At 36.6% G+C, this 21,453-nt stretch overlaps 1 protein-coding gene across 3 annotated transcripts in view; it reads left to right on the forward strand.

The window, feature by feature from the left end:
* The window catches only part of LOC128655959 (cytochrome P450 2K6-like), a 393,574-nt gene that overhangs the window by 300,600 nt on the left and 71,521 nt on the right, over positions 1-21,453 (forward strand). For all 3 annotated transcript variants that reach the window (XM_053709567.1, XM_053709570.1, XM_053709568.1), the window contains one exon: positions 15,493-15,634. In XM_053709567.1, the coding sequence (XP_053565542.1) occupies positions 15,493-15,634 (142 nt within the window). The remainder of the gene's footprint in view (positions 1-15,492; positions 15,635-21,453) is intronic.

A 21,453-nucleotide genomic window follows, 5' to 3' on the forward strand; every position in this document is an offset into this window, starting at 1 on the left:
TACATGTTAGGGTGTTAGGTGCAGACGCAGGAAGTGTTTCCGCATAGCAAACAATGGGGCTGCGTTAGGAGCTGAACGCAACTTTTTTTGCAGGTGTTAGGGTTTTTTTCAGCTCAAACAGCCCCATTGTTTTCTATGGGGGAATCGTGCACGAGCACGTTTTTGAGGCTGGCCGCGTCCGTAAGCAACTCTGGTATCGAGAGTTGAAGCCACGTTAAATATGCTCTACGCTCCTTTTTTGGAGCCTAACGCAGCCTTTATGTGGACTCTCAATACCAGAGTTATTTTTATGGTGCGGCCAGAAAAAAGCCGGCGTTAGCTTTTCGGGTCGTTACCGACAAATCTCTAAATCTAGCCGTAAGATAGCTACAATATAACTAATAGTTACATTGTATCTATCTTAGGGTTTATTTTTATTTTACAGGCAAGTTTGTATTTATTTTAACTATGTAGTATAGTTATTAAATAGTTATTAACTATTTAATAACTACCTAGTTATTATGATTAGTCTATTTTTTGTTTTTCTGGTTTCAGAAAAGGTTAGAAAGCCTCTGCCATTTCTTTGGCATCCTTGTTAAAGCTTTTGCTTTCAAGACTTATTTGGAGGCTGGGTAGGTTCCGCCTCACAGCTCATTATGCTAAATTTAGTGGCCATTTCTTGGACTTTTTCAGAGTAAAGCTTAAGATAATCAAATTTGCAAATCAGTATTTTGTTCTTTGCATACTTTTTGTTGCTTTTTCTAAAGCAGTCTTTGGTAAAAAAAAAGTTATTCAGGCAGCTGTTTCAGTTTGATTCTACTGCTTTTGTTTTAAGTTTTTTTCAAGGAGAACTTAACTATGGTATGGATTTAATTTCTCAGTGGAAATAGCTGTTGTTATTTTATCCCTCCCTCTGTAATTACTCTTCTGTGGTATTTCTATCCCATACGTCACTAGCTCATGGAATCTAGCCAATTACATGAAAGAAAACATAATTTATGTAATAACTTACCTGATAAATGAATTTCTTTCATATTGGCAAGAGTCCATGAGGCCCACCCTTTTTTGATGGTTATGTTTTTTTTGTATAAAAGCACAATTATATTTCCAGCTCCTCTTTTTGTATGCTTTTCTACTCCTTATTTTTTCACCCCACTACTTGGCTATTCGTTAAACTGAATTGTGGGTGTGGTGAGGGGTGTATTTATAGGCATTTGAGGTTTGGGAAACATTGCCCCCTCCTGGTAGGAATGTATATCCCATACATCACTAGCTCATGGACTCTTGCCAATATGAAAGAAATTAATGTATCATTTAAGTTCTTACATAAATTGTTTTTTTTTCTGAGAAAATCAATATTGTGCAAATAAATGAGATAACTGAGTATAAAAGAAGATAACATTTAGTGAAAATCTTTCCTAGATCCAATGGATAAAAAATTAGAGGGTTTCCTTAAGAAAATCTTTATACAACAAGGTTTTATTCTCCAGCCTCTTGCATGCATTGCCCCAGTCACTGCTGCAGCGGCTTTCTGGTTCAAGTTTCTTGAAGAGGCTCTACAGGTGGAGACCCCATTGGATGATATCCTAGACAGGCTTAAAGCTTTTAAGTTAGCCAATTCATTTATTTCTGACGCCGTTTTTCATTTAACAAATCTAACGGCTAAGAATTCAGGTTTTGCCATTCAGGCGTGTAGGGCGCTATGGCTTAAATCCTGGTCAGCTGACGTTACTTCAAAGTCTAAGCTTCTCAACATCCCCTTCAAAGGGCAGACCCTATTTGGGCCTGGACTGAAGGAGACCATTTCTGATATTACTGGAGGAAAAGGCCACGCCCTTCCCCAGGATAGGTCCAACAAATTAAGGACCAAACAGACTAATTTTTGTTCCTTTCGAAACTTCAAGAGTGGCGCAGCTTCAACTTCCTCTTCTGCAAAACAAGAAGGAAATTTTGCCCAGTCCAAGCCAGTCTGAAGACCTAACCAGGCTTGGAACAAGGGAAAGCAGGCCAAAAAACCTGCTGCTGCCTCTAAGACAGCATGAAGGAGTAGCCCCCGATCCGGGACCGGATCTAGTTGGGGGCAGACTTTCTCTCTTCGCCCAGGCTTGGGCAAGAGATGTCCAGGAACCCTGGGCTCTGGAGATTGTTTCCCAGGGATATCTTCTGGATTTCAAAGCCTCATCTCCAAAGGGGAGATTTCATCTCTCACAATTATCTGCAAACCTGATAAAGAGAGAGGCATTCTTACGTTGTGTTCAAGACCTTCTTGTTATGGGAGTGATCCACCCAGTTCCAAGGGAGGAACAGGGGCAAGGATTCTATTCAAATCTGTTTATAGTTCCCAAAAAAGAGGGAACTTTCAGACCAATCTTGGATCTCAAGATCCTAAACAAATTTCTCAGGGTCCCATCCTTCAAGATTGAGACTAACATTTAGTGAAAATCTATGTAGCATGATTTGTGATGGGAATTATTTTATGGTTTGTTTTTTTCCCAGTTATTTGTGCTACTCCAAGTAAGTTTGCATTAAATGACTTAAGTCAGCCATCGGGATTTTTTAAAATCAGATTGGGATTTTACCTTTGACTTTATAGAACAGTTTATTCTTAATTAATCTGTATAACTCTTTTTCTGAGCAGTTTTTGATACACTCATAAATGCTCCAGACCATTGATAGCCTATTTTAAAAGTGTTAAGCACCATATATGAATTTATGGCTATGAAACAAAAAATAACACATTTCTGAATAATGTCCAGTGCACAGGGCACAGTGTGGGAGAATTCTTTATCTTCTGTTCTCCCCTCCACAAGGCTTTTTTAAGTTGTGAATGCCTTCTTCACCCACCCAACAGATGCTACCAAAGCCTACATTTTCAGTTCTGCTTTTCTCTGGGGTCAAAAAACAAACAAACTGGCACATATTCAAAGTCCTGCTAATTTGCATTCTCAATTCCTTGGATATCTTTTTATATCCCTTTCCTGTTTTATACAGTTCAACTACCTTTTCCTGCAGATCCTTTGACAATTCTTTTGCTTTCCCCATGACTCAGAATCCAGAATCGTCATTGCAGCACTGGATGAAAGATGCAAGGGTCTGTCAGGAGTCCAGAAACTCATTGACCTTTTATACACACACACTAATTACAAGAAAACAGATCACAGGTGAGGATGGTTACCTTTAATAGCCATTAAAACCCCTTTGTGTCAACTTGTGTGCATGTTATTAGGCCCAAATCACCAGGGTATGTAAACTTTTGATCAGGGTCATTTGGGTAGTTTCTGTTGTCAATATGATTTAAAAAGAGTAAACACAGTTGATTGATAATAAATGGCTTCAGACAAACACTAACCATGAGTGAAAGAAAAGTTTTTTTGTGTTATCATTCATATTCTCTGAAAAATGGCCAAGAAATCATAAATTCTGCCATTGTATGTAAACTTATGAGCACAACTGTATGTGTGTATGTATATATAAAAAAAAAAAAATATATATATATATATATATATATATATACACACACACACATACACACACCTAGTATAACCATAGCTAAGAAGAACTGAGAGAATACTTCCAAATGACAGATGAATGGTGAGTGCCAACTTTTGAGCTGGAAGCATAAAGGCAGAAAGTGGGCAAAAAATAATTATGTTTAAAAGGATCAGAAAACTTCCAAGTTACCTCCTCAGTTAGGAATTATTCAAAACTACTTATGATCATGGAAAGACATTGGAGTCATAAATTAAGTTTATATCAGAAAGTTCTCAATATGGATGTGAACTAACCATGACTGATGTTAATGGCAATTACTATAATACTGGCAGTATATGGCTGATCTGCTGGATGGCAATTACTGGAATTCAGGTGGAATGGATTTGTGCGAGGGAAAATTATTAGACGTGAGCGTGTTTTTTACACTAAGTGCTCACTAGATCTGCTCTTGGTTCATGGATTTAAAGGGACATATGCTCTCTACTTTGAATGTTGCCGAAATTGTTGTTTTTCATTATATGTTATAACATATGTTTGTTTGCACTTGGGATGGGTGAGGGGAGTGCGTTTGTTGACCTACATTAAGATTGAATAAATACTTTTTCTCCAATGAGGATTTTAGTGTGCAACCTTGTCATTTTATGATACCCACGTATAATTGTGGTTGTCTTCTCTCTTTTTCTTTTGTTAAATAATAGTAAATGACTGTTTGCACCTTTAATAAATCCTGGGATAAGTTTGTACCCAATCGTTGTTATATTTTGGTTTGGATAATTGTCTTCAAATATTTTTGAAGGGACAAAAATCTGATCTTTCTGTTTAATTTCCTAGAAATGTTGTTTAAACTTCCTGATATTCACTGTTTTGTTCAGGCTTTTTTGTTTGTATCAAGCCTGTTCATTTATTAATTCTCCTTTTTGGAGTCTTACGGCTAGATTACAAGTTTTTGACGGTAAGGCTTGTGGTGCTAACGCTCTAAAAAGTGAGCGGAGAGCAAAATTTAGCTCCACATCTAACCTCAATACCAGCGCTGCTTACGGTAGCGGTGAGCTGGGTGAACGTGCCCGTGCACGATTTCCCCATAGGAATCAATGGGGCAGAATCGGCTGGAAAAAAAAAACCAAACACCTGCAAAAAAGCAGCGTTCAGCTCCTAACGCAGCCCCATTGATTCCTATGGGGAAATACTTTTATGTCTACACCTAACACCCTAACATGAACCCCAAGTCTAAACACCCCTAATCTTACACTTATTAACCCCTAATCTGCCGCTCCAGACACCGCCGCCATCTACATTATACTTATGAACCCCTAATCTGCTGCCCCTAACATCGCCGACACCTACATTTTATTTATTAACCCCTAAACTGCCCCCCCAACGTCACCAACTATATTAAATTTATTAACCCCTAATCTGCCGCCACTATTATAAATTTATTAACCTTTAAATCTAAGTCTAACCCTAAACCTAACCCCCCCTAACTTAAATATAATTTAAATAAAACGAAATAAAATTACTACAATTAAATAAATTATTCCTATTTAAAGCTAAATACTTACCTGTAAAATAAATCCTAATATAGCTACACTATAAATTATAATTATATTATAGCTATTTTAGGATTAATATTTATTTTACAGGTAACTTTGTAATTATTTTAACCAGGTACAATAGCTATTAAATAGTTAAGAACTATTTAATAGTTACCTAGTTAAAATAATAACAATATTACCTGTAAAATAAATCCTAACCTAAGTTACAATTAAACCTAACACTACACTATCATTAAATTAATTAAATAAAATATCTACAATTACCTACAATTAAACCTAACACTACACTATCAATACATTAATTAAATACAATATCTACAAATAACTACAATGAAATAAACTAACTAAAGTACAAAAAATAAAAAAGAATTAAGTTATAAAAAATAAAAAAATATTTACAAACATAAGAAAAATATTACAACAATTTTAAACTAATTACACCTACTCTAAGCCCCCTAATAAAATAACAAAGCCCCCCAAAATAAAAAAATGCCCTACCCTATTCTAAATTACTAAAGTTCAAAGCTCTTTTACCTTACCAGCCCTGAACAGGGCCCTTTGCGGGGCATGCCCCAAGAAGTTCAGCTCTTTTGCCTGTAAAAAAAAAACATACAATACCCCCCCCCCCCAACATTACAACCCACCACCCACATACCCCTAATCTAACCCAAACCCCCCTTAAATAAACCTAACACTAAGCCCCTGAAGATCATCCTACCTTGTCTAAACCTCACCGGGTATCACACCGATCCGTCCTGGCTCCGATATCTTCATCCAACCCAAGCGGGGGCTAGACATCCACTGAAGAAGTCCAGAAGAGGGTCCAAAGTCTTCATCCTATCCGGGAAGAAGAGTAGATCCGGACCGGCAACCATCATCTTCCAAGCGGCATCTTCTACCTTCATCCGATGAGGACCGGCTCCATCCTGAAGACCTCCACCGCGGACCCATCTTCATCCGGTGACGTCCAACTGAAGAATGACGGTTCCTTTAAGGGACGTCATCCAAGATGGCATCCCTCCAATTTCCGATTGGCTGATAGGATTCTATCAGCCAATCGGAATTAAGGTAGGAATATTCTGATTGGCTGATGGAATCAGCCAATCAGAATCAAGATCAATCCGATTGGCTGATCCAATCAGCCAATCAGATTAAGCTCGCATTCTATTGGCTGATCGGAACAGCCAATAGAATACGAGCTCAATCTGATTGGCTGATTGGATCAGCCAATCGGATTGAACTTGATTCTGATTGGCTGATTCCATCAGCCAATCAGAATATTCCTACCTTAATTCCGATTGGCTGATAGAATCCTATCAGCCAATCGGAATTCGAGGGACGCCATCTTGGATGACGTCCCTTAAAGGAACCGTCATTCTTCAGTTGGACGTCGCCGGATAAATATGGGTCCGCGGTGGAGGTCTTCAGGATGGAGCCGGTCCTCATCGGATGAAGATAGAAGATGCCGCTTGGAAGATGATGGTTGCCGGTCCGGATCTACTCTTCTTCCCGGATAGGATGAAGACTTTGGACCCTCTTCTGGACTTCTTCAGTGTATGTCTAGCCCCCGCTTGGGTTGGATGAAGATATCGGAGCCAGGACAGATCGGTGTGATACCCGGTGAGGTGAAGACAAGGTAGGATGATCTTCAGGGGCTTAGTGTTAAGTTTATTTAAGGGGGGTTTGGGTTAGATTAGGGGTATGTGGGTGGTGGGTTGTAATGTTGGGGGGGGTATTGTATGTTTTTTTTTACAGGCAAAAGAGCTGAACTTCTTGGGGCATGCCCCGCAAAGGGCCCTGTTCAGGGCTGGTAAGGTAAAAGAGCTTTGAACTTTAGTAACTTAGAATAGGGTAGGGCATTTTTTTATTTTGGGGGGCTTTGTTATTTTATTAGAGGGCTTAGAGTAGGTGTATTTAGTTAAAATTGTTGTAATATTTTTCTTATGTTTGTAAATATTTTTTTATTTTTTGTAACTTAATTCTTTTTTATTTTTTGTACTTTAATTAGTTTATTTCATTGTAGTTATTTGTAGATATTGTTTTTAATTATTTTATTGATAGTGTAGTGTTAGGTTTAGTTGTAGGTAATTGTAGATATTTTATTGAATTAATTTAATGATAGTGTAGTGTTAGGTTTAATTGTAACTTAGGTTAGGATTTATTTTACAGGTAATTTTGTTATTATTTTATCTAGGTAACTATTAAATAGTTCTTAACTATTTAATAGCTATTGTACCTGGTTAAAATAATTACAAAGTTACCTGTAAAATAAATATTAATCCTAAAATGGCTATAATATAATTATAATTTATAGTGTAGCTATATTAGGATTTATTTTACAGGTAAGTATTTAGCTTTAAATAGGAATAATTTATTTAATAAGAGATAATTAATTTCGTTAGATGTAAATTATATTTAACTTATGGGGGGTGTTAGTGTTAGGGTTAGACTTAGCTTTAGGGGTTAATACATTTATTAGAATAGCGGTGAGCTCCAGTCGGCAGATTAGGGGTTAATAATTGAAGTTAGGTGTCGGCGATGTTAGGGAGGGCAGATTAGGGGTTAATACTATTTATTATAGGGTTAGTGAGGCGGATTAGGGGTTAATAACTTTTTTATAGTAGCGCTCAGGTCCGCTCGGCAGATTAGGGGTTAATAAGTGTAGGCAGGTGGAGGCGACGTTGTGGGGGGCAGATTAGGGATTAATAAATATAATATAGGGGTCGGCGATGTTAGGGCATCTTGGATGACGTCCCTTAAAGGAACCGTCATTCTTCAGTTGGACGTCGCCGGATAAATATGGGTCCGCGGTGGAGGTCTTCAGGATGGAGCCGGTCCTCATCGGATGAAGATAGAAGATGCCGCTTGGAAGATGATGGTTGCCGGTCCGGATCTACTCTTCTTCCCGGATAGGATGAAGACTTTGGACCCTCTTCTGGACTTCTTCAGTGTATGTCTAGCCCCCGCTTGGGTTGGATGAAGATATCGGAGCCAGGACAGATCGGTGTGATACCCGGTGAGGTGAAGACAAGGTAGGATGATCTTCAGGGGCTTAGTGTTAAGTTTATTTAAGGGGGGTTTGGGTTAGATTAGGGGTATGTGGGTGGTGGGTTGTAATGTTGGGGGGGGTATTGTATGTTTTTTTTTACAGGCAAAAGAGCTGAACTTCTTGGGGCATGCCCCGCAAAGGGCCCTGTTCAGGGCTGGTAAGGTAAAAGAGCTTTGAACTTTAGTAACTTAGAATAGGGTAGGGCATTTTTTTATTTTGGGGGGCTTTGTTATTTTATTAGAGGGCTTAGAGTAGGTGTATTTAGTTAAAATTGTTGTAATATTTTTCTTATGTTTGTAAATATTTTTTTATTTTTTGTAACTTAATTCTTTTTTATTTTTTGTACTTTAATTAGTTTATTTCATTGTAGTTATTTGTAGATATTGTTTTTAATTATTTTATTGATAGTGTAGTGTTAGGTTTAGTTGTAGGTAATTGTAGATATTTTATTGAATTAATTTAATGATAGTGTAGTGTTAGGTTTAATTGTAACTTAGGTTAGGATTTATTTTACAGGTAATTTTGTTATTATTTTATCTAGGTAACTATTAAATAGTTCTTAACTATTTAATAGCTATTGTACCTGGTTAAAATAATTACAAAGTTACCTGTAAAATAAATATTAATCCTAAAATGGCTATAATATAATTATAATTTATAGTGTAGCTATATTAGGATTTATTTTACAGGTAAGTATTTAGCTTTAAATAGGAATAATTTATTTAATAAGAGATAATTAATTTCGTTAGATGTAAATTATATTTAACTTAGGGGGGGTGTTAGTGTTAGGGTTAGACTTAGCTTTAGGGGTTAATACATTTATTAGAATAGCGGTGAGCTCCAGTCGGCAGATTAGGGGTTAATAATTGAAGTTAGGTGTCGGCGATGTTAGGGAGGGCAGATTAGGGGTTAATACTATTTATTATAGGGTTAGTGAGGCGGATTAGGGGTTAATAACTTTTTTATAGTAGCGCTCAGGTCCGCTCGGCAGATTAGGGGTTAATAAGTGTAGGCAGGTGGAGGCGACGTTGTGGGGGGCAGATTAGGGATTAATAAATATAATATAGGGGTCGGCGATGTTAGGGCATCAGATTAGGGGTACATAGGGATAATGTAAGTAGCGGCGGTTTACGGAGCGGCAGATTAGGGGTTAATAATAATATGCAGGTGTCAGCGATAGCGGGGGTGGCAGATTAGGGGTTAATAAGTATAAGGCTAGGGCTGTTTAGACTCGGGGTACATGTTAGGGTGTTAGGTGCAGACGCAGGAAGTGTTTCCGCATAGCAAACAATGGGGCTGCGTTAGGAGCTGAACGCAACTTTTTTTGCAGGTGTTAGGGTTTTTTTCAGCTCAAACAGCCCCATTGTTTTCTATGGGGGAATCGTGCACGAGCACGTTTTTGAGGCTGGCCGCGTCCGTAAGCAACTCTGGTATCGAGAGTTGAAGCCACGTTAAATATGCTCTACGCTCCTTTTTTGGAGCCTAACGCAGCCTTTATGTGGACTCTCAATACCAGAGTTATTTTTATGGTGCGGCCAGAAAAAAGCCGGCGTTAGCTTTTCGGGTCGTTACCGACAAAACTCTAAATCTAGCCGTAAGATAGCTACAATATAACTAATAGTTACATTGTATCTATCTTAGGGTTTATTTTTATTTTACAGGCAAGTTTGTATTTATTTTAACTATGTAGTATAGTTATTAAATAGTTATTAACTATTTAATAACTACCTAGTTATTATGATTAGTCTATTTTTTGTTTTTCTGGTTTCAGAAAAGGTTAGAAAGCCTCTGCCATTTCTTTGGCATCCTTGTTAAAGCTTTTGCTTTCAAGACTTATTTGGAGGCTGGGTAGGTTCCGCCTCACAGCTCATTATGCTAAATTTAGTGGCCATTTCTTGGACTTTTTCAGAGTAAAGCTTAAGATAATCAAATTTGCAAATCAGTATTTTGTTCTTTGCATACTTTTTGTTGCTTTTTCTAAAGCAGTCTTTGGTAAAAAAAAAGTTATTCAGGCAGCTGTTTCAGTTTGATTCTACTGCTTTTGTTTTAAGTTTTTTTCAAGGAGAACTTAACTATGGTATGGATTTAATTTCTCAGTGGAAATAGCTGTTGTTATTTTATCCCTCCCTCTGTAATTACTCTTCTGTGGTATTTCTATCCCATACGTCACTAGCTCATGGAATCTAGCCAATTACATGAAAGAAAACATAATTTATGTAATAACTTACCTGATAAATGAATTTCTTTCATATTGGCAAGAGTCCATGAGGCCCACCCTTTTTTGATGGTTATGTTTTTTTTGTATAAAAGCACAATTATATTTCCAGCTCCTCTTTTTGTATGCTTTTCTACTCCTTATTTTTTCACCCCACTACTTGGCTATTCGTTAAACTGAATTGTGGGTGTGGTGAGGGGTGTATTTATAGGCATTTGAGGTTTGGGAAACATTGCCCCCTCCTGGTAGGAATGTATATCCCATACATCACTAGCTCATGGACTCTTGCCAATATGAAAGAAATTAATGTATCATTTAAGTTCTTACATAAATTGTTTTTTTTCTGAGAAAATCAATATTGTGCAAATAAATGAGATAACTGAGTATAAAAGAAGATAACATTTAGTGAAAATCTTTCCTAGATCCAATGGATAAAAAATTAGAGGGTTTCCTTAAGAAAATCTTTATACAACAAGGTTTTATTCTCCAGCCTCTTGCATGCATTGCCCCAGTCACTGCTGCAGCGGCTTTCTGGTTCAAGTTTCTTGAAGAGGCTCTACAGGTGGAGACCCCATTGGATGATATCCTAGACAGGCTTAAAGCTTTTAAGTTAGCCAATTCATTTATTTCTGACGCCGTTTTTCATTTAACAAATCTAACGGCTAAGAATTCAGGTTTTGCCATTCAGGCGTGTAGGGCGCTATGGCTTAAATCCTGGTCAGCTGACGTTACTTCAAAGTCTAAGCTTCTCAACATCCCCTTCAAAGGGCAGACCCTATTTGGGCCTGGACTGAAGGAGACCATTTCTGATATTACTGGAGGAAAAGGCCACGCCCTTCCCCAGGATAGGTCCAACAAATTAAGGACCAAACAGACTAATTTTTGTTCCTTTCGAAACTTCAAGAGTGGCGCAGCTTCAACTTCCTCTTCTGCAAAACAAGAAGGAAATTTTGCCCAGTCCAAGCCAGTCTGAAGACCTAACCAGGCTTGGAACAAGGGAAAGCAGGCCAAAAAACCTGCTGCTGCCTCTAAGACAGCATGAAGGAGTAGCCCCCGATCCGGGACCGGATCTAGTTGGGGGCAGACTTTCTCTCTTCGCCCAGGCTTGGGCAAGAGATGTCCAGGAACCCTGGGCTCTGGAGATTGTTTCCCAGGGATATCTTCTGGATTTCAAAGCCTCATCTCCAAAGGGGAGATTTCATCTCTCACAATTATCTGCAAACCTGATAAAGAGAGAGGCATTCTTACGTTGTGTTCAAGACCTTCTTGTTATGGGAGTGATCCACCCAGTTCCAAGGGAGGAACAGGGGCAAGGATTCTATTCAAATCTGTTTATAGTTCCCAAAAAAGAGGGAACTTTCAGACCAATCTTGGATCTCAAGATCCTAAACAAATTTCTCAGGGTCCCATCCTTCAAGATTGAGACTAACATTTAGTGAAAATCTATGTAGCATGATTTGTGATGGGAATTATTTTATGGTTTGTTTTTTTCCCAGTTATTTGTGCTACTCCAAGTAAGTTTGCATTAAATGACTTAAGTCAGCCATCGGGATTTTTTAAAATCAGATTGGGATTTTACCTTTGACTTTATAGAACAGTTTATTCTTAATTAATCTGTATAACTCTTTTTCTGAGCAGTTTTTGATACACTCATAAATGCTCCAGACCATTGATAGCCTATTTTAAAAGTGTTAAGCACCATATATGAATTTATGGCTATGAAACAAAAAATAACACATTTCTGAATAATGTCCAGTGCACAGGGCACAGTGTGGGAGAATTCTTTATCTTCTGTTCTCCCCTCCACAAGGCTTTTTTAAGTTGTGAATGCCTTCTTCACCCACCCAACAGATGCTACCAAAGCCTACATTTTCAGTTCTGCTTTTCTCTGGGGTCAAAAAACAAACAAACTGGCACATATTCAAAGTCCTGCTAATTTGCATTCTCAATTCCTTGGATATCTTTTTATATCCCTTTCCTGTTTTATACAGTTCAACTACCTTTTCCTGCAGATCCTTTGACAATTCTTTTGCTTTCCCCATGACTCAGAATCCAGAATCGTCATTGCAGCACTGGATGAAAGATGCAAGGGTCTGTCAGGAGTCCAGAAACTCATTGACCTTTTATACACACACACTAATTACAAGAAAACAGATCACAGGTGAGGATGGTTACCTTTAATAGCCATTAAAACCCCTTTGTGTCAACTTGTGTGCATGTTATTAGGCCCAAATCACCAGGGTATGTAAACTTTTGATCAGGGTCATTTGGGTAGTTTCTGTTGTCAATATGATTTAAAAAGAGTAAACACAGTTGATTGATAATAAATGGCTTCAGACAAACACTAACCATGAGTGAAAGAAAAGTTTTTTTGTGTTATCATTCATATTCTCTGAAAAATGGCCAAGAAATCATAAATTCTGCCATTGTATGTAAACTTATGAGCACAACTGTATGTGTGTATGTATATATAAAAAAAAAAAAATATATATATATATATATATATATATATATATATACACACACACACATACACACACCTAGTATAACCATAGCTAAGAAGAACTGAGAGAATACTTCCAAATGACAGATGAATGGTGAGTGCCAACTTTTGAGCTGGAAGCATAAAGGCAGAAAGTGGGCAAAAAATAATTATGTTTAAAAGGATCAGAAAACTTCCAAGTTACCTCCTCAGTTAGGAATTATTCAAAACTACTTATGATCATGGAAAGACATTGGAGTCATAAATTAAGTTTATATCAGAAAGTTCTCAATATGGATGTGAACTAACCATGACTGATGTTAATGGCAATTACTATAATACTGGCAGTATATGGCTGATCTGCTGGATGGCAATTACTGGAATTCAGGTGGAATGGATTTGTGCGAGGGAAAATTATTAGAATGAAAAATATTTAATAAAAAACGATGGAGGGGAGGAAGACAAACAGTGATGTAATTCCATCTGAAGAAATTGAGAAAACTACTACAAAGAGACAGCTGAAAGGATGAAAATAAATTGAATATAAGAGAGAATTTTTGTTTTTAAGATTTTCTTTTTTATTTACTTTACTTTAATTCCACTATTTCAAGCCAAGACTATACCAACCTCTGCTGGCTTGAGAATGGAAGCATCTTCCTCTGAGCAGCCCGCCAGGCGGGAGGAGTTAAAAATACAATCTAGCTATGCAATTTGTGCAGTACTACACAATGTGCGTAGGAAGAGTGTAATTTAACTCCACCTCCGTTTGTTTTCACTGATGTCCAGCCAGGCACTGTATGGAGTTGTGCCGCAATGGGGGTGACACCAGCAGGGGAGATTGATTCCTGCTTGATGGTGTCACAGACCACCAACACCTTCTTGTGAACCACCAGTGGTCCACTTGAATCTACGGAGTGATATTGAGAAGTACTTACTAGATAACTATCTACAAGGACCCCTAAATCCTTTTTTAACCAGTTTAATCAAGTATATTTTTAAATATTTAATTGAGGAACCCCAATTATTAATTGTATCCAATATTATTTATGATTCAAGCATGGCAATTTTTATGTTCCTACTTACTTTTTTCATATAAACTAAGTAGATGAATCTGGCATGACTTATTTCTGATAAAATCATTCTGGCTGTCACTCATATTTACTGGTCTATATCTGTTATTTTTATGAATTAGCAGCATCTCTACACATTCATTTTTTAACATGAAGAAAACCAATAATGCTTTGAGTTATGCACTTCTTACTAGTGCTTATTATCTAATAGGCACTTCTTAATAATGCTTATTGTCTGGTTGACACTTCCTGTTAATGCTCATTGATTGACAGGTACTGCTTATACTCACTGAATATATTAGTTGAGATTTAAATTTAAACCCATTTTAAAGTGTTACATTCCCTCAGAATCCTTTGATGTATTCTTATTCCATCTTGACCTTTGAGTTTTATTTACGTTGATATTATTTTGTTTCTACCTGATATAATCTAGAATCAACTAAATTATTTTGTTGCAATGTTTGTCCCATTGATTGATTCTTTTGGTTATACAAAATAAAATGATGTATTTAGCATTTCCCTTTCATACATTTTATGCTCCAAAGTTGATTTATTTATTTAGTTATTTACTTGGAAACCTGATGGGGTTTATCTTGTAATCCTTTCTCCAATTTGTTTGCTCCTTCACATGCTTTGCTATATACTTTACATTTGAAGAATGATGAATCAGTATTATGTACCCTGAACAATTTATGTTTCTATCTCATTTCTCATTACAAGATTTTATTGAGATGCAATAGTTTGGATTTATTTGTTCAACTCAAAAGGAGAATAAGTAAGCAGCACATGGTGATGTTATGTGTATATCATAACATCATCAAGTGTATTATATTTAGTTTTTATTTGAAATGCGGGTGCACAGTGTCTATTTTTACTTTGCATTTTAGTTCTTGGAACCTATTTAGGCCTAGTTTAAAGTGGAAGACAAAAATATTAGCGCTATTGTGCATTAATATCACCCGAGCACCATCAACAGAACTTCTATTTTTGTGCTCATAATTTTAAGTCCAAAGTTATTTTCTACCAAGAGTGTGTGCTTAGTGGGCAAGTAGTTGGGTTTTTCATGTAGTTCGGTGGTATACTTGTGATACGAGTGCAATAAACTCACTAATATAATTTGCTGCATTATCAATTAAAATTATAAGGTGTTCTAAAAAGATTTGGTTAAAGGGGAAGTTTACTCCAGAATTTGGCACACATGAATAAGCCCTGCCTAGCTGGTAAACACTGTCAAAATGCACTGAGATAAGGGGCAATCTTGAAGGGCTTAGACATTTGCATATGAGTCTAAGTTTAGCTTTCAACAAAGAATACCAAGAGAACAAAGCAAATTTGTTGATAAAAGTAAATTGGAAAGTTATTTAAAATGACATACCCTATCTGAATCATGACAGTTTAATTTTGACTAGACTGTCCCTTTAAATATTTAATCATCCATTTATAATACCAGATGGTGTGTTATTCTTTGCACAAGGTTGCACAAAAGATAATGCTCCCTACACTATAGATTCAATTTCACTTGTAAGCTAACCCTTGCAGATTACATTTATGGGATTCAAATGATTTGCAGATAGTTTTGTTTAACTGAAATATATTTTAAATATGTGTTGCCTATTTGTTTCATTTTCATTTGTATTATACATAAAATTTAGGAAGAAAAGCTTCATGGAAAATATTTCAGCAATGAAAATCTAGTGCATCTTGTGAGTGATTTATTTGCTGCTGGAATGGAGACAACATCCACGACTCTGCGCTGGGGTTTTCTGATTATGATGAAATACTCAGAAATACAAAGTAAGAAAATATTTTATGTTACCTTTAAGTTTGTTTTATATATTTAATAAATCCAGATTAGAGCAAAACAATTATTTATTATGATATAAAGTTATTAGGCTACATTTACTAATCGCATGACGACAAGGACGGACATCTTGCCCCTGTCTGTCCAGCATCTCAGCTGGCGGGAAGCAATACGCTGCCTGCATTTATCATTGCACAAGCTGCTGAGAAGCCTGGGGAATTGCCGAATGCCACTTTAGAGTTGGCATAGCAGGTTAAAGGGACATTAAAGTAAAAAATAATCTTTCAAGATTCAGATACAGCGCACAATATTTAACAACTTTCCAGTTCACTTCTATAATCAAAATGGGTACATTCTTTTTATTTGCACACTTTCTGAGGAACCAGCTCCTACTGAGCATGTGCAAGATACACAGAATATACATACATGCATTTGGTGATTGGTGATACCTGTCACATGATGCAGTGGGAGGGAAAAGAGAACTAACTTTAAAAATTGTTAGAAAGAAATCTACTACTCATTTGAAAAGCAAACTAAATGCCTTTGCATTATATTTTATTAGGCGCTTACTGATAATGCTATTCTTCTATATTAAGTGGCCCTTTAAGAAGCAGCAGTCTGATGAGCGAGCCTATAGCTAAAGGTGTTCCAAAGCGGAATTTACAGATTCTTAAAGGGATAGGAAAGTCAAAATTAAACTTGCATGATTCAGATAGAGCATGTCATTTTAAGACACTTTTTAAAATTCACTTCTATTTTCAAATGTGCTTCGTTCTCTTTGTATCTCTTGTTAAAAATGAATACGCACATATCATACACTAGTGGGAGCTGCTGCTAATTGGTGTCTGCACACATTTGTCTCTTGTGATTGGCTAACTAGATGTGTTCAGCTAGCTGCCAGTAGTGCAGTGCTGTCCCTTCAGCAATGGATAACAAGAGAATGAAGAAAATTTGATAATATAAGTACATTGGAAAGCTATTTAAAATTGTATGTTCTATCTGAACCATAAAAGAACATTTTGGGGTTTACTATCCCTTTAAATGGAGCCCATAGTGTTAAGTTGAAGTGTCCATAAATCCATATTGCAACCAAGAGTTTCTTCTGTACTGAAACCAATTATGGACAGTTAACCCTTTCATGCCAGCGTTAACTTGTCTACATCGGAACAACAGTTGCTTTAATAATTGCTTTATTCGGTTTATATCCTTTGTTGAAAATCATATCTTAATAGGCTCAGTAGCTGCTGATTGGGTGGCTGGACATAGATTGTTTTTTTTCAACAAAGGATACCTAAAAAATGAATTAATATATTGTAATCCCAAGCAGTCCAAGTGGTTAGGGTCACTTAGAAAAGGCAAAGATGTGATAATTGTTACTGACCAGTCAGAGTAGACAAATGTTCCAATATGATCTAATCCTTACTGGACCTCTGAATTGGCTAGCTGGAATTCACACCAAGTCAGCTGCACTCTGACAGACTACTCGCTGTGTTCCTCCTTGCTGCAATTGTGTAGAGTCTCCGCAGCGTTTTACCAGCGTCTTCACTGTCTGAGCTGTCGGATTTGGCTCCAAATTCAATAAACAAAACAGGTAGTTGGAGGTAGCGCCTACGGCAGTCTGTTGTATAAGTGAAATCAATAATAATGATAGTAGCAAAATCGATAATAATGATAATAATAATAAGCAATGCTTCTAATTTTATAAATAGATATTTATTACTGGCATAAAAATAATTGACATAAAAATAGTTAATTTAAAAAAAACTACAAATATATAGACACCGGTGTCCTAAATGTTAAAATTCAAAATTCATATATAGTACATCATAACATAAAATGCTTAAGCATGATACAGTGACTCCAAACCCATATACGGTAACTTTATATGGTAACGTTACAGATAAGGATCATACAAGAAAGTATCTTGAGTACCAAAAAATTATAGTACATCCAAACTGAGCGGTTTCGTAAAGAGTTAAAAAAAATCAGCTCCTCCTTCTATTATTACACTTGTGATAAGCTGTTTTGCAACCGTCTAACAAAGCATGAATTAATACAGAAAATAACATCAACAAGGAGAAACAGCAGTTATCAATTACCACTTTCAGAATATTGTCTGGCATAAAAAGGGTTAAAAGAACACCCTTTAAATAGAAGGAGGAGCTGAAAAATGGCCATCTTGACGAAGGCTTTCAGCTATATAATCGAGGCCCAGGATTGGCGACTATACAGACTCCCTAAACCGCGATATCAGTTAAAGAAATACTCCGTAAAAAAAAGAGGAGGGTGACTGACACAGCGGTAGGAGTTTCAAAACAATTGAAGCATCAGTTGTCGACTTTCAAATAGTGCGCGCACTTGTTCAATGTGGTAATTGGGTAGGAGGATCCACGTGATCACCAATATCAGGCAAACGGAGATCGAAACTAGCGATCGGACGTACACTGTAAAAACGGTGACCTTAAAACCCCGCTGAGTGTAACAGAGAGACAGGATTATTATTAGCTTTATCTAAGTGGAATGAACTCTGTGGTCACACAAAAAACTCTTAACAAAATCACTAACGGCTAGATTACAAGTTTTGTCGGTAAACGCTCCTTTTTTTTCCAGCACTCACTTTAAACAACGCTGGTATTACAAGTTTTCTGAATGGCTGCGTTAGCCTCAGAAAAGTGAGCGTTGAGCAAATTTAGCGCCACTTCTACCTGTAATACCAGCGTTGCTTACTATAGTGGTAAGCTGGAAAAACGTGCTTGTGCACGATCTCCCCATAGGAAACAATGGGGCTGAGCTGGCTGAAAAAAAAACCTAACACCTGCAAAAAAGCAGCCTTCAGCTCTTAACGCAGATCTATTGTTTCCTATGGGGAAACACTTTCTAAGTCTACACCTAACACCCTAACATGAACCCCGAGTCTAAACACCCCTAACCTTACACTTATTAACCTCTAATCTGCTGCCCCCAACATCGTCACCACCTGCACTATACTATTAACCCCTAATCTTCCGCTCCGGACACCGCCGCCACCTACATTATCCCTATGAACCCCTAATCTGCTGCCCCTAACATTGCCGACACCTATATTATATTTATTAACCCCTAATCTGCCGCCCCCAACGTCGCTGCCACCTACCTACAATTATTAACCCCTAATCTGCGCCCCCATTTTCGCCGCTACTATATTAAATGTATTAACCCCTAAACCTAAGTCTAACCCTAACACCCCCTAACATATCTATTTTTAATAAATCTAAATAAAATTACTATAATTAAATACATTAATCCTATTTAAAACTAAATATTTACCTATAAAATAAACCCTAATATAGCTACAATATAACTAATAGTTACATTGTAGCTATTTTAGGATTTATATTTATTTTACAGCCAACTTTGTATTTATTTTAACTAGGTACAATAGCTATTAAATAGTTAATAACTATTTAATAGCTACCTAGATAAAATAATTACAAAATTACCTGTAAAATAAATCCTAACCTAAGTTACAAATACACCTAACACTACACTATCAATAAATTAATTAAATAAATTAACTACAATTATCTAAAATAAAATACAATTAAATAAACTTAACTATATTACAAAAAAAACCCACTAAATTACAAAAAATAAAAAAATATTACAAGAAGTTTAATCTAATTACACCTAATCCAAGCCCCCTAATAAAATAAAAAAGCCCCCCAAAATAATAAAATTCCCTATCCTAAACTAAATTACAAAGTAATCAGCTCTTTTACCAGCCCTTAAAAGGGCTTTTTGCGGGGCATTGCCCCAAAGTAATCAGCTCTTTTACCTATAAAAAAAAGAAATACAATACCCCCCCCAACATTACAACCCACCACCCACACACCCCTACTCTAAAACCCACCCGATCCCTCCTTAAAAAATCTGATTGGTTGATTTAATCAGCCAATCGGATTGAAGTTCAATCCGATTGGCTGATTAAATCAACCAATTGGATTTTCCCTACCTTAATTCTGATTGGCTGATAGAATCCTATCAGCCAATCGGAATTCGAGGGACGCCATCTTGGATGATGTCATTTAAAGAAACCTTCATTCTGCATTAGGACTTCAATTGAAGAGGATGGCTCTGCGTCGGCTGGATAGAAGATGGCTCCACTCCGCTCCGGAAGGATGAAGATAGAAGATGCCGCCTGGATGAAGATGTCTGCCGTTTCCGGATGTCCTCTTCTGCCCCATCGGTGCCCGGCTGGGTGAACACGGCTCAAGGTAGGGTGATCTTCAATGGGGTAGTGTTAGGTTTTTTTAAGGGGGGATAGGGTGGGTTTTAGAGTAGGGGTGTGTGGGTGGTGGGTTGTAATGTTGGGGGGGTATTGTATTTCTTTTTTTTACAGGTAAAAGAGCTGAATACTTTGGGGCAATGCCCCGCAAAAAGCCCTTTTAAGGGCTGGTAAAAGAGCTGATTACTTTGTAATTTAGTTTAGGATAGGGAATTTTATTATTTTGGGGGGCTTTTTTATTTTATTAGGGGGCTTAGATTAGGTGTAATTAGATTAAACTTCTTGTAATATTTTTTTATTTTTTGTAATTTAGTGTTTGTTTTTTGTAATATAGTTTAGTTTATTTAATTGTATTTTATTTTAGATAATTGTAGTTAATTTATTTAATTAATTTATTGATAGTGTAGTGTTAGGTGTATTTGTAACTTAGGTTAGGATTTATTTTACAGGTAATTTTGTAATTATTTTAACTAGGTAGCTATTAAATAGTTATTAACTATTTAATAGCTATTGTACCTAGTTAAAATAAATACAAAGTTGGCTGTAAAATAAATATAAATCCTAAAATAGCTACAATGTAACTAATAGTTATATTGTAGCTATATTAGGGTTTATTTTATAGGTAATGTTAGGTGTTGTTTTCAGGAGGGGGGTGTCAGTTCAGAACTGGGCATCGGGCACACCATACCAGCTGGAAATTAGTACTTATCTGTTCAGGGTATCCAGGAGAATAGATTTTAGACCACGCAGCTATGATTCCAAAAACTATTCTGTTTATTGCAAGTTGTAAGGCACTTTTATAGCCAAGAGTTACAGCATATAGGTTTAACAAGTGACGTATTCATAATTACATCATCTTACATAGTATTTCTATAAGAACAAAGAAACTCATAGAAAATATAATTGGAAGAAAAGGAGTGTTAGGGAGTAATTTCTACAGAAATACCAAACTTCAGATAACAGTAACTGGGCCTCCTAGCCCAGCACAAATTACAGCCATTTGACATCTTGTAGAGATAACAATGCATCCAAGCACATCGTCAGGGTCATTCTCAGGGCTATTCTATCTATGCAAGTCTCCCTAACATCAGCATATTTCTCACTACATAATAAACCACTAGAATAAAAGATTCATTAGACAAGATGGATGCCTAAGACAAAATGGCGGCGAAGACCAAGATGGCGCTAGTCATGCTAACAATTCCTAACATACCACCCTTTTATTCTAACAGAATAACACAAAAATAAACAGACGCAGACAATTAGTAAAGCCTTTAACAACAGTATAAGCTTAATACTACTGTAACATGACTCTATGTGAGAATACTATAGAGCAAAATATGCCCTGCCCTGTAGCAAAAATGAAAAATAAAACAGTCAATAAAAATATTGTCTCTCAAATGAATTTCTTTACACGGTTACTTTGAACTACTAAAAATAAAAGAACCTAGTGTTGCTTTATTCTGCACAGCTACTATCTATAATGTTTATAATTCTCCAACTATGATCCTAATAGTCAACAATCTCATCTGATATAAACACTACTAG

This window comes from Bombina bombina, chromosome 4, assembly GCF_027579735.1.
Source record: "Bombina bombina isolate aBomBom1 chromosome 4, aBomBom1.pri, whole genome shotgun sequence".
In the NCBI taxonomy this organism is placed as follows: Eukaryota; Metazoa; Chordata; class Amphibia; order Anura; family Bombinatoridae; genus Bombina; species Bombina bombina.